The following is a 14496-nucleotide window of genomic DNA, read 5'->3' as shown; positions in this document are numbered from 1 at the left end:
TCCTAGCTATAAATAGACTAACAAGGGAATCATATACTAGACATGGATTGCATTTCAACAGGCACGGGAAAAAGAAGATAGCCCTAATGATTAAAGAAATATTTCAAGTGAAGTCAACTGTTAGGCAAAATCAATCCATCACATTGAACTCAGTGAATGTGATTGCTGCTGACATGAACAAAGTTATTGATAGTCACAAAAATGACCCGTCTGTGGCTTTTGCCCATACAATTTCAAGTGACCTTCAGCATGAAAGGAACATGAGCGCGGGTGTCGCGGTCGTATTCCGAAAACAATTTGGAAGACCAAAACAATCTGAATTTGTATGCTCCAGATTGACATGCCAGACTAAACAAAATGGTGCGACAATTTATAGCCTTGTCACAAAAGACTTGTTCAATGGGAAACCATCGAATGAAGAGTATGACGAGGCATTTGATCAACTTATTCAAGACTTCAAAAGAAAGAAACTTAAAAAATTGATTTGTTCCCCCATGGGTGTTGTCCGTGACCAAATAAAGTTGGAGCATTTCACGAGAAACATTACTAAATTGCAGAATGAGACCAATGCAACCGTAGTCGTAGTAGCATATGATCAACCTACTGCCAGAAGAAAACTGTGGAATGGGCTGTCGTATGCAGAATTTCTGAAGCAGTTGCAGAACCTTCTTAATTCCTATCAACCTACCTCTGTCCTGCCTTCTGCTGAGAACAACTACTCTGAGGATCCATCAAAGCAAACCGAAGAGGGCTCCCAGTTCTCTAGCTCGACAAAACAGGATAATCTTGTCAGACCTCAACCTGCTGCCTTGACTTCTTCACAATCTGTTGGTCCCATAGTACACCTGGAAGAGAATACTTCTAGACCTGTCAGCCCTGCGGTGGTAACTGCTCAACCCAGCTACAGTGAGGCACTGAAGTCAACACCAGTGTGTGCAGTGGAAAAGCAGAGTAAAGTGTCTTGCATTCAAAATAGTGATTTATTTTCTTCTGTAAATTTATATTTAAACTAAGCTGTACTGACAAAGACCATAAGTCTGCCAGTCTCCAAAATTTTACAGTAACAGATATTAATAATTTTGATATTAATAATTTTGACATAAATTCAACTGAAGATAATAAAAATCCACAACTTATTCATCCAGGATGTAATTCAGATCTTATAATGTTTTATAATATTCAAAATTTAAGCTCGTCAAAAATATCAGAACTCAATTTGTTTTTAACTCAGTCTGCTTTAAAAATTAAAGTAATATCACTTGTTGAACATTGGCTTGACAATGACTCTATTAATCTGGCTAACACAATCAATAATTTTTGTTTGGCAGATTTTTATGTAAGAGAAAATGGTGTAAGAGGAGGTTCATGTATTTTAATTAATAAACAATGTAAATTTATACCTTTAAAGGATTTCTCTGATTTGAATGAAGATTTTATATTTGAAGGTTCAGCAGTTGAACTCCCAGATTTCAATTTAATTGTTATTTCAGTCTATACAATTCCAACCTACAAAATGAATAAATTGTTTCTGGTCAGATTCGAAAAGCTGCTTTTGCTTCTGCAAAAAAGAGTAAAAAATAAGTCTGTTTTCATCACTGGTGATTTTAATATTAACATTTTGGAAAACAATCCTATATCTTGTAGATTTAGAGAAGTGGTTGAGTGTGGTGGGTTCTGGCTGCAGTTTGAGGAGCCCACAAGGATAGACCCAAATCGCAATTCAGAAACTTGTCTAGATAATATTATTACGCAAAAGAAATATGAGGTAAACTTTAAGCTAAATACTAATTTATGTATGTCAGACCATAATGCTATTTTCTTAAATCTCCCCAAGCCAACTAACTGTAAGATTGCTGTAAATAATCCGGCACCTTCTAGTAAAAGAATATTTTCAAATGAAAAAATTAATTACTTCATAGATTTTTTTAAAAGTAATTGCAATTTTAATTTTGATCCGAGCTTGAACCCAAGTGAAAACTATTCCAACTTTCTGCACCAATTCCTACTAGCATTCAATCACGTTTTTCCTCCAAAAACTTTGAAAAAAACACGTAAATGTAAGCCAACAGTTTTGAATTGGGTGACACAAGGCATCAAAATATCTAGTGTGAGGAAAAGAGAACTCCACTTGCAAGCTAAGTATAATCAAGATAGACAGTTTTTAATGTATGTGAAACAGTACAAAAAAATCTTTAAAAAAGTAGTAAAGAAGGCAAAAATAATTGCAAATGGTGACTACATAGAAAAGTCTGAAAATAAGTCTAAAGCTGCTTGGCAAGTTGTTAATAAAGAACTTGGTCACGTAAAAAACAAAACTGATGGCAAATTATTTTTAATTAATAACGACAAAGATATATGTAAACCTCAGGATATAACTAGAATATTTAACACTTTCTTTGCCGAAACAGCTTTGAACATTAATGTACCAAAGGCCACTGTGCAAGGAGTTCATGAATCTGTTCGAGACTATTGTAGAGATGAAGGAATTTCGTTGTGTAATCTGCAGCAGATTAGTAAGGGCGAAGTGAAAAAAATTATTCTTTCCCTAAAAAACAAAACTTCTGTGGGTTGGGATGAAGTACCGATCAAATTAATTAAAGCTGCTGTAAATTTAATTTCTGAACCCTTATCTATTATCATAAATCAGTGTTTAACAAATGGAATTTTCCCAGACAAACTTAAATACTCACAAATAACTCCAATTTTCAAAAAAGGCTCTAGATCAGATATCAACAATTACCGTCCAATATCAGTTTTAAGCAATTTTTCTAAAGTCTTTGAAAAAGTTATAAATAACCAATTAGTTTGTTTCTTTGAACATAATAATCTGTTTTATCAAAATCAATTTGGTTTCAGGAAAAACCTTGGAACAAATACAGCTCTTGTACACTTTATTAATGAGGTATCGGAGGCTTTGGATGGGTCAAGGAATGCAGCTGGTGTCTTCTGTGATCTATCCAAGGCCTTTGATTGTGTTGATCATTCGCTTTTGCTTCAAAAACTACATGACTATGGAATTTCAGGAAGTTGTCTTTCCCTAATTAGATCATACCTTTCAGATCGGAAACAAAGAACCGTAATTTCTGATGAAGGAACTAGGCATTTCTCACATTGGAAATGTATAAAGCTTGGGGTGCCTCAAGGCTCCATTTTAGGTCCCCTTTTCTTTTTAATCTACATAAATGACCTCCCTAAAGCTATTAATAGAGATTTGATTCTGTTTGCTGACGATACTACTGCAATCATTAAAGAAAATAGTAGAGAAGAGCTTCTTACATCTCTCACAGAAGTTATGAAAGAAATGGAAAATTGGTTTAAAATAAATGGCCTTAAACTAAATGTGGATAAAACCCAAATTATAAAATTTTCAGCCAGAAATGAAAGAGAATTAAATAGTTTTTCCAATTTAGTCCATACAAATAAATTCCTAGGCATTCATCTAGATGAAAATATTAACTGGAAGGTGCATCTAGATGCTATAAAGAAAAAAATTAGATCTGCATCATCTGTCTTTGTCCACTTGAGAGAATGTGTCACCATTGAAGTACTTAAAATGGTTTATCATGCCTATGTAGAATCCATCTTGAGGTATGGTGTGATTTTGTGGGGACAGGCAACTGATGCAAAAACTATTTTCAGACTTCAGAAAAGAATCATCCGAATTATGACTAATTCCCACCCCAGAAGTCCTTGTAAATTACATTTTCAAAATTTAAAAATCCAAACACTCACAGGACTATACATATTTGAATTATTAAACTACATACACAATATAAAAAATAACCTCCCGGATTCATTCAAATTCACACACAACTATAGTACAAGAAACGAAACAATTTTCAGATTACCAAATCACCGTTTGACCTTATTTGAAAAAAGTCCTTTGTATGCAGGTTTAAAAATGTATAATAAACTACCGGTATATTATAAAATAATGAGTTCAAACAAGTTTCAAGAAACATTGAAAAATGGACTCCTTGAACGTGCGTTTTATAAAATAGAAGAATTTTATAACCATCCCTTGAGTTAATTTTTTGTTTTTAATTTGCTTAACTACTGTACTGTATTAACATTATTTGGCTAGGTATTTTTCCTGTTACTTTGTACTTTGTATTTTTCTAGTCTAGGCTCAATTTTGACAATGCACCTGTTCTATATGTTATCACATCTAAAAGAATGTTATGTGCAAATAAATAATGTCTAATGTCTAATGTCTAATGTGGGTTTATACTAAAATTTGTATTTTGCGCGCCTTTTCTTTCACATCGACGCTAGTGCTATCTGTGTGGAGAACGCTGAACTGTTACGCCGCCCCGCACTGCGCGTGAGGCGGTTGCAGTTGTAGAGTTATTTTAAAACAACGAAAAACATTGAAACCAATTTACTTTTCAAGAAAACTAAAAAGTAGTTTTAAGACTGAATATATAAGGTTACTTGTAAGCCAAATTTCACAATTTTACGATAACGTTTACCTACTGTAACATTGAACTAGTTCTGTCAAATCCTTATGGAAAATAATATTTTTTATTTCAACAAAAACAAATTTAAAAAAATTTTTTTTTAAATGTTTTTGCATGCTACACGTAGGTTAAGTTATGCTTTTTAATACTACTTTTTGATCCATGCCAAATTCGCAATCGTTTAATTGCAGTTAAGTGAAAAGTAAATTAGTCCCATGTTAAATAGCAGGCCCTGCCAGTAGCGTGGTGGTTGACTCCTGCCGCCTCTTAAGTGTACTGTTAAAAGTTCAAAGTATTCAAATTGAAAATTGATTCAAATAACTTAATTTATACGAAGACAATTTAAAACATCGTAAATTTAAAACTATCGAGTTATTCTTATGCAGAATGAGTTAACTGTTGTAGTCTGATTGTTTTTGGATATATTTTATCACATTTGGAAAATTGGTTTATTCCATCCTAAGCTTTTATTATTTTACTAAAAAACACTCTAAATTCCCTTTCCCGTGAAGAATTTTTGCATTGTTAGTAATGATTCACGTGAAGAAGGGTTTCAAAGGTCAGCACTCACGTTGTAAGGGACGCACCCGTAACGGCAGCGGTATGCAGCGTATGACTTCATGACTCAAGAATGCTTACCCTCTACCTGGCCGGCCAATAGGATTTCTCGGTTTAGCTGGAAACCCCGATGTCCCCCGAAAAATATTTGTTCTGTGTCACTTGTCCTTTGGATGTCACACGTGTAACTTTGTTAAGTGGTCTATAGGTAGAGTTTAGAGTGTTAATTTGTTAAGGATATATTTTAAGATTTTGTTAGTGTGGTGAAAATGTTCAAAGTTGAAAGTTCTAGGGGTCGTGTTAATATTGTAAAAGAACAATTCGTGTACCGGTCTATGGGTGTACAAAAAAGTGGCGAAGAGTTTTGGCGCTGCAACAAGGTTGGGTGCAAGGCGAGGCTGTACACGCTACAGGACGGCAACCTTCTCTCAAGACAGGAAGGAGTCCATAATCACGATCCTAAAGGTAAGAGTTTTATGATTTAAACAAAAAACAGCTTTGAGTTAACAGTTATCTTAGAAAGTTGAGGTTTAGGTATATTTGTGCCGTACTATATAATGCTGTACACAGTATCCTACCGTGTGTACTTTTTGAGTATTAACTATTTTAACGTCAGATTTTAATAGTTGGAAGGATCTTTAATAGTCAAATTTTAATCTTTAGTCCAGGAGATATTGTAGAAGAGCAGTAGAGATAAATATATATTTAGCTACTTGTACATACTACATATCTGAACTTAAACACGTGCTCAAAATGAGTGCGCCCCTCCAAACGTAACCACAACTAAACACACGCCAAACAACTTTTTAGATTTATAAAAGGATGGTTAGTCTAATTGCAGTATCCTAGGTCAATGATGACGTTGTGCTCAATCTATGTCATTCATCTGTTATATCTTTGGATAAAACCCGTCTGGGTTGTGGTGGTAATTTAAAATTGTATTCCTGAGGATTCTTGATCTCCTTCTTTATGACATCAATATTTCCGGGCCTAATCCAAACAAAGTTTAATCATTCAAAAACATTGATTGTAAACAAACCAAGATGAATTAAAACGTGTAAAGAAATGGATTTTCCTATCCTTTCTTAAAAAAGTTGAGCAGTATAATAATTTGCATATCTTTTTTTATGACTCGTGTACAGAGCCTCGACTTGTATACATTGATGGTGTTACTTTTCTTGGTGGTCTACTAATCTTACTTATTTCCTAAAAATCAATGACGAATCAGAGTAAATAAAATAACCTCATAGTTCTACAGAGAATTTTTATATTAAACCAGCTGTTCGTTAAAAGAAAATTATATTGCACTAAAACAAACCGAAGATTACAAAGATTTATTAAAAAAAAACTTTGAACATCCTAGTATTTTACCTATGTATATTTAAATAATCTGTCATCCTCTTATCGAAGGATTGCACGTATCAATGATTAGCATTACACATAGTATAAAAAAGTCACCCCTTAGTAAGTCTTTTAATTTTATCCAAATGCTGAATTTGTGTTACAAACACTGAATGTTTACAGCTGTTATGTTAAACAAATTATAATACACCAAAAGCTAGTTTAGAATCGTAGCGTCGGCTGCTAGACTTTTTAAAAATTTAAACTTAATTTCTAAATAACTGGGACTCTAAACTAAAATAATGGCTTCGACATTCCCTAGTTCTCAAAATTATCTTTCTTTCAACACAAAAATCATGAAAATCCGTCTGGTGGTTGATTCAGAATCGTGAAATAAAAAAACACTGTTTCGTTTTAATATTATAGATAACAATTTACAATTCATTGTTGTGGTATACCTGCTTTAAAATACTAATAATTGAGTCGTGTATTTCATTTAACTAAATCAAATTTTGGGTGTGATTTGCAATACTGTACCAGAATTTTGCTACATCATCTGTATTTTGTTTTACAGGTCAAATGTCCTGCATCAGCTAAAGACCTGACGCCAGCTGATGCAGTTATTGAAAAGAAAATTAAGTTTTGTGTGCTGGATGAAGAGAGGAATCTAAAATTAAAACGGAGCCATTGATAGTACTACCAAATCCAGGGACAGCTCCACATAACACAACAAAAAAATTGTTGGTTTTTGGTGTGGACTAACAAAGGCATGTCCATAGAGAAAATCGTGAGAGACGACCAGTTTTGGGAAAACAAAATGGAAAAACCCCTGACTAATTTTTATTTCAAATGTGTATTGCCAGAGCTGATCGACCCAAGACACCCTCGGGGACTCCCAATAAGGGATAGGTTTTGAAGTCGACGAATAAAACTGATAAACTATTGTAATTATTTAATAATTTGTAAATGAAGATAAATTATAAATAATTGAAATAAATTTTTTTTATTTCAACTGTTGTTTTTATATTTCAAAATATTGTACCTACCATAACTGGGTTTACTTATGGTACAGTAATCTGTTTACAGCCAAAATGCATTTACTGACAAAACCCAGTACTGTAGCCTACTTTAAATATTTATTTAGTATATGGATAAGCACGAGTGGTGAGTTTTGAAGCATTCCCGGCGCTCATTAGACCGCCTTGGCTCGCGGTGTTTTGGTGTTTTGTGGAGTGGAAGTTGCACTAGTGGCAATGATAAAACAGTGAGTATGCCAGTGCGCGTGGGTAAGCGGTTCCTCTCCTGCTGGGCGCCGCCGCCGCGCCGCTTTCTCATCCCCTCTCCCACTCACTCGGCCCCTCTCCCGCTCCCCTCCGTTGTGCAGCGCTCCAAGCGGCCGTTAGCTATATCGTGCTGAGATTTCCGACTCGGGGTCCGGCGGACCCTTAAATGAGATAATTCGGCAAAAGAACGTTTTAAGAAATTACAAATTTTAACATTTTATGGGCAATTTATTTATAAAACAATTCTAATCGAAAAAAAAAACTAACCAGAGGAAGTAATAAATTCATTGCATTCTTATAATTTCAGGAGGAGAAGAGAGTTTGTCCAATCTCTCATGTTAAAATTTTTTTTAAAAAAACCCTCATACCCTGGTAACGTTTTTCTAAAATTTGTCCCTGAATTCATAAAAAAAGAAATAGACCCATCAAAATTCAAGAAAATTCTAAAAGAGTATAGGGATATTCGCAACAGTCCGTGATAGATTTTTGGATATATGGGTAACAATAACAACTATATAATATAACATTAAATATTTAGAATGAAATAACAGCTGCTTTAAATACAGTAAAAGGAAATAAAAATATTATAACACTACATCACGTGAGGCTAGTCAGACATCATTGCGTTTGTGCGGGGAGAATATCGCCTGAGATGGTAGCTCGGTCCCACACACTTGGCAATCTTGTCACCCATGGACCTCCAAATCGCCGGCAAATTGGTGGATTGCTTGGGAAAATCGAGCAATCAGGTGGTCTCCGGGCGATGTCGAAATCACAGGTGATCCGAAACATCAAACATCGAAACATGTCATACATTGGGCGATATTTAGGCAATATGGTCGCCAGCGATCTAATTGCTCATCGACAGGCGACAAAATCGCCTAATAATGTTAGGGCTTTAGGAGAGGGTTTATCAAAAAACTGATATTTTTCGGGGAAGGTAATACATTTCGTTTCTATTATTTTAGGGTTCATTTCATGATTTGTGCTTTACACTGTTTGGTTATATAACTAGGGGTGAGTTATTGTTTTATTTGGTTAAACAAGGTTTTAAATGACTGAAATAACAATAAACAAGTTGTAAACAAAACACAACTCCTACAGTGCACCGGACGGAACTAACAATAAAATTGTCTTCAGCTTATCCATAAAATCTACAAAGGGAGTATGTTTTATCATTGACTATACAAAGATATTCTGTGTATAGTCAATGGTTTTATCAATGGTACAACCTTCACCAGATCTAATAAAGTTTGTTAAAAGAGTAGTCTTTCCTGTAGCCTATTTTTTAGCTAATAAAAGTTATTTGTAAGATAGTTATTAATATAATTAGAATAAGTAATTGAAAAAGTATGTTTGTTTGATGCCTTAAGTTGAATTAACTTAAATACAAAATCCATCAGAAAAGAACTGACATTTTCAAAATTTTGTTCAGCTTATTTCCTTTTTTAGCAATGATGACTCAAAAGGCTCTGTTACTTACAGAGAAGTCTTTCCTCCTGTACAAAATACACCATATCTTGTTAAACAAATCGAGTAAGTGTGCTCTTTTTAAATTTAACTAAAACACATATTTAATTGGGTTATTCACAAATAAATGCATATTTCTAACTCATATCATCATCATTTACAGTAGACTCTCACTAGTTTAGGACTATTTGGAAGTATGCATTCTAGATCTAGACTCCATTTGTCTATGGTCGTGTTTCATAATATTATTTGTTTAAAGCTCTACTTGTTGGTCACAAAAAATTAAATGAACATGAGTTTCAACTAGCCTAATTGTAATTTCATGATTGCACGACATAGAACTTCAGATTACTGAGGTCTGGATTAGATAGCGTCCGGATTACTGAGAGTCTACTGTTCTATCATTAACAATCATTTCAACTTACGATCATTTGGTGACTCAACACCAGCAAAGCTATTGTACTCTGGACAAGGAACTAGCAATTCTATAACTTGATAAGCAATTCTATATTCACTCTTCAAGTATCAAGCAAGCGATAGGTCTCTCCAAAGTAAGACACGCCTAGCAATAATCAGCTTATGACTTATTGGGAACCACTCTAACTCATTAACTGGCTTAGGTCTTAAACAAAGTCATCTAATTATGGGTATGACATAACTTTTTACCTCTTGAACAAAATTATTACAAAATTTAAACCTTGATTTTGCTTGGTGCACACACAGCAAGAGTAAATTAAAACTAACCATTCATCTTGTATTAGATATTATGAAACTCATGTGAAGAATCTTTCTGTTCTATTTGTTTCCTTGTGCCTGCGCCACCTTTTTTACATAACCCTTCTTAGTCACAACTTTAAGATAAACAAATGAAGTACACAGACATAAATTACTGGAGACTGTAGGAATTCATAATGTGTTATTGTTATGTATCTTGGCCAGAGAAAGTCTTAGCTTAGTCTTCTCTACCACAAATCATTCCTAAAGGCTAATTGTTTGAATGATGTCATTGGACGTTACAGATGATGTAGTAATCTAGTAAATTTTATGTAATATCACCAAGGCCACAGCACAGGTTGAGGTTGATTCTAATTTTGAAATAGAATACCATGGCTCTTAATCAAAAGATTAAGCCATAAAGAAATGTTGTGCGTTATTGTATTTTTGAACATTTATTTTGCCACCCTGACTTGATTTTCTCAAGTAAGATTGCTGAACTCTATCCTTCCTGTAAACCATTCCCTCAATGGGTTTTTCTCATAAAATTGAGTTATTTGTGAGAAGTATCCAGATTTACCATATTTGAAAAATTATCATTTACAAACACAGTTAATAGGATGACGTCTTATGGAAGTTCCAGAGAAGTACATTTTCCTTCAAGATATGTTTTAAATGAGATAATTAACTAATACTTGATGGTTTATTTCTGTTGTTGGATGTTGCAGTGCCTATGGGAACCTTACTGTACGCAGCTTGCTAGACACCATAGAACATTGTCTCAAGGAGTTTGACTTCCCTGACCCTTATCTTGCCGTAAGCTTTGTTTATTATTTTTTAATATATTAATTAATAATTTAGTGTGTAAATTGTCCTTCAGAGTATTGTAACTATCTAGTCACACCAAATAGCATAGTATTTTTCTATGGTATGATAATCGATTGAGCTGGAAGGTCAGAAGATTTGACAGTACAGGTGTCACTTGAGGTGTATTGAACACCACCACCTGTGGCATTTGATGCTAAAGATTGACACAGGGCACTTGGGTAATCAATGAACAGCAGATAACTAAATTATAATTCTTATTGATAGACCCAGGATTGGTTTTTATGACAAATAATGGCTAAACATACCTCGTCAGACAATCCTTAACATGTAGTATCAAAATTTTCGACATTATGTTTTGCCGGTTTTTATAACTCCACCATTGTCAGGCTAACAAAAAGATCCACTTCTTGAGGTGTCGTCAGAATCAATGAAACACACAAACGATTAATGACATGCCTATCAATTACACGCATTGCTGTGGGCAGGACTGGGACCAGACTGACGGCAATCCTATTGTTAATGGTTTTTCTGTTTTGTGTAAAATTGTTTTAATTTATTCTGCCAACACCTCAAGAAGATATTGTTAGGTAGTGTTGTTACAGCAAAACAAATTGTTACAGCAAAAGCAGGTGGAGAACGAGTGTGCCCTGGCGTTGCTGCCTGCGCGGCTCACACAGCTGGACGAGATGCCAGACAGTGAGCGAGGGGTAGAACTGATAACCGCACTGTTGGCTGGCAACATGTTTGACTGGGGTGCAAAGGAAGTGGTTGACTTCATGGAGAAGGGCAACTTTGGCTTCAAGGAGGCAAGGGAGAAAATACCTGGTGAGTTGAAAAAGGTTCAGTTTATTTCCAAGTGGTTTGTTCGTAAGAAATGTATTTTTGTTGATGCAGGAATAGTCAATAGTGGGATTGTTAAATAAGTACAAAATTAGTAAACTACATGAAATAATTAAAACAATTAAGGAGTAATGACATCTGTACTGAAAAGGGAAACGATGTGACTAAACAAAAAAGTTGTGTGGTTTTTTTCTGAGGCTACAAACCTGAACGAGTGCATAATTCATCATGTAGTATAAGTAGGAGGGCATCCGAACCATCTCAAGTTTGAACCAAATGGATCCGAACAAAAGGAAGTTTATTGTACCTCTTTCATTTCTGATAGTGATAATATCAGTTTACATCTCTAAAATTCCCCCGCAGAGAGACCTTGGTTGGTGGATACGCTAGACCAGTGGATGGAGAGATGGAGAGGCCCACCTCACAAGTGTGCAGCAATCTTCATTGACAACAGCGGCATAGACTTTGTCTTGGGCGTTCTACCGTTTGCCAGAGAGCTGCTCAAACGAGGCACCAAAGTATGTTCTTGGTGTTACTGAGTTATTAATGATAAGGCTACAATAAAAATCAGCTGATATGCGTTGTTGCATAGTTATCTATGAGGTTTAGTGTAACTGGGAATTTATATTTAATAAGGCACGACATGGTGTTTCCTCAGTCTGAAGAGATAGAATAATACGTTGAAAGTAAATCATTGGTTTTATGCCAAGAAGAAGGGTTTGATATTAGGTTTCTAGGTGTGATTCAAGTACCTAACTAAAACTTGTATTACTATCATATACAAATTTAAGGAAACCATATCCAAATTTAAGGAAAACTTAAATCTCTAGATTTAAGCGAATCTCAAATCAGGCAAATGGAAATTCGCTTAGTCTGCAGGTTTGCAAAGCACAGATTTGATTTCCTTACAGTTTGTAAATGTCATTAATAGCTCAAATTTAATGAAACTGAATCCGTAGTAAACAAAAATACCTCCGTCGCAGGTCCACCAGTTCTTACTCACTCTGGGCAATCCAAGTTTGATTTTTACCACTTCTTTCTCCAGGTGATCCTCTGTGCCAACTCTGCGCCTGCTCTGAACGACGTCACTCACTCTGAGTTGCTTGTGCTGATAAGACAGGTGTCCGCCATGTGTGACGTGGTGTCAGGCGCTGTAGCCGAGGGACGGTTGGTAGCCATGGAGACAGCTCAGGCTGGCCCTTGTCTGGACCTCAGGTTGGTACCACTGACTACTAGCTAGATTGTTGTATTTAAAGCTGCTGCTCCAATCTATGTTTTTAAGAGAGTTGCTAAAAAACTACAACTAAAATGTTTGACCAAGTATTAAACTAGGTATTCAATTTCCATGATAAAGATGTTGCCAGTTTAAGAATTAAGATAAATTCAGTGGAATTGAGTGTCGGACAAAGATTTCTGATGTTAACTACTCGTTTCTGTCGAGTACACCAACTGTTATGCCAAACGAAACTGAAAGGACTAGTTATTGTAAACTATAGGATTTGTTATACCGTAGCCAACCTCCTCACATCATGAAATCACAAACTAGGGTATCATTTCCATACCTAGATGCCATTTGTCATCGGGCAATGAATAAATTATTGATGCTCTCTAACAAAAAGGTCGATGTTAGATAGTAACCAGGGTTTGGACCGTCTTATGAACAATATCTTATGAGCCATATGAACAAATGGTGAATTTTTTTTCATACCCTGTTAACATTTCAGTCTAGTCAGTTAAGGAGCTTATACGTTCACCGGGAGCAAACACACAGACAGAAATAACATTTTCTTTCTTAACAATAATATCAATATCTATTTATACAGCTTTGAGATGCCTTATGAGATAAAGTTTAACCAGGACAAGGTACTAGTATGAGGTCAGTGGGTAGGGCCAGGTCCTCCAAACATCCAGTCTACCAGGTCTGCTATTGGTTTTATCACACTAGAGGCAGCAGTCATTATGTTCCCATGTACGGCAGCCATGTTGTGTTGAAAGTTAGCTGCCCATTCATCTCCTAAAGTAGGCGCCCCAATAACTATCTGAAAACAGAAAGAGGTTTAAAAAATGGTAAAAACTAAACAATGCTTAACTTGTATCTTTCATTCACAATCAACCTGAAATATACTTATTTTATATCACAATTTTAATATACTCGATCGATATAATGTTCAACTCCAACTATCCGAATCAATCGGAACTGTACCCCATTTGGATAGTCAGATTCTTAATGAAATTCAGGGTATTTTACTGAAAATAGGCCAAGGGTATATCGTTTGCAAATATGTTGCAATTGAAAAATTCATACTTTCATGATTCATGATCACAGAGGACGAATATGATTTTCCGTGACCACTGGAGACGAAGATGATGTCTATTTAAGACGAAGGAAGATATTCAAGACTGCTACATTCACGGTAAATGATGACGAGTTTCCATGAACAAGATGATCATGTCTACACAACTGCGGAACAAGATGACGGTTTTTTCAGTGACTGTGGGAGACGATAATGATGTCCAAAGTACCAGAGAAGATATTGAATATTTTGCTGTGATAGTGGAAAATGATGATGATGTTTCTGTAACCGCAGGAGACGAAAATGATGTCCAGACAACCGTGGGATATATTTAACGTTTTGCCACAATCACAGAAGACGATGATGTCTACATGACCGTGGAATACATTTAACATTTTGTAGCGATCACAGAATACGATGATGATGTTTCCATGAATGCGGGAGACGTGATAATGTCTACAAGACCTCGGAAGATGAGCAAATTTAAGACTTTACTGTAGTTGCGAAAAATGATGACAATGTTTCCCTGACTGTGGGAGACGATGATGGCAATATGGCTGTGAGAGAGGTTTTGGATTTTGCCGCAATCACACCTTCTGTCTTCTTTAATACTCTTACAACTGTTTTTATTATTTATGTAAGCAATTTGGATAATCAGCGATTTGGATAGTTGGAGTTCGCGTGATTGGAGTTCTATTGTATGTCTTT

At 35.2% G+C, this 14496-nt stretch overlaps 1 protein-coding gene across 2 annotated transcripts in view; it reads left to right on the top strand.

Annotated features, from left to right (window-relative positions):
- Positions 1-14496, top strand: part of LOC128992363 (4'-phosphopantetheine phosphatase) — a 60732-nt gene that overhangs the window by 28395 nt on the left and 17841 nt on the right. The window contains exons 11-15 of one of the 2 annotated variants that reach the window (XM_054415909.1): positions 9095-9178; positions 10555-10642; positions 11275-11479; positions 11858-12012; positions 12540-12709. In XM_054415909.1, the coding sequence (XP_054271884.1) occupies positions 9095-9178; positions 10555-10642; positions 11275-11479; positions 11858-12012; positions 12540-12709 (702 nt within the window). The remainder of the gene's footprint in view (positions 1-9094; positions 9179-10554; positions 10643-11274; positions 11480-11857; positions 12013-12539; positions 12710-14496) is intronic. The other variant, XM_054415910.1, reaches the window with a different exon arrangement.

The sequence above is a fragment of the Macrosteles quadrilineatus genome, unplaced genomic scaffold (genome assembly GCF_028750875.1).
Source record: "Macrosteles quadrilineatus isolate MER2022 unplaced genomic scaffold, UCM_ALF_1.0 Scaffold_4__1_contigs__length_99947679, whole genome shotgun sequence".
Classification (NCBI taxonomy): Eukaryota; Metazoa; Arthropoda; class Insecta; order Hemiptera; family Cicadellidae; genus Macrosteles; species Macrosteles quadrilineatus.
Note: the sequence above shows the minus strand (reverse complement) of the source record. Positions and strands in the feature narration are given on the sequence as shown.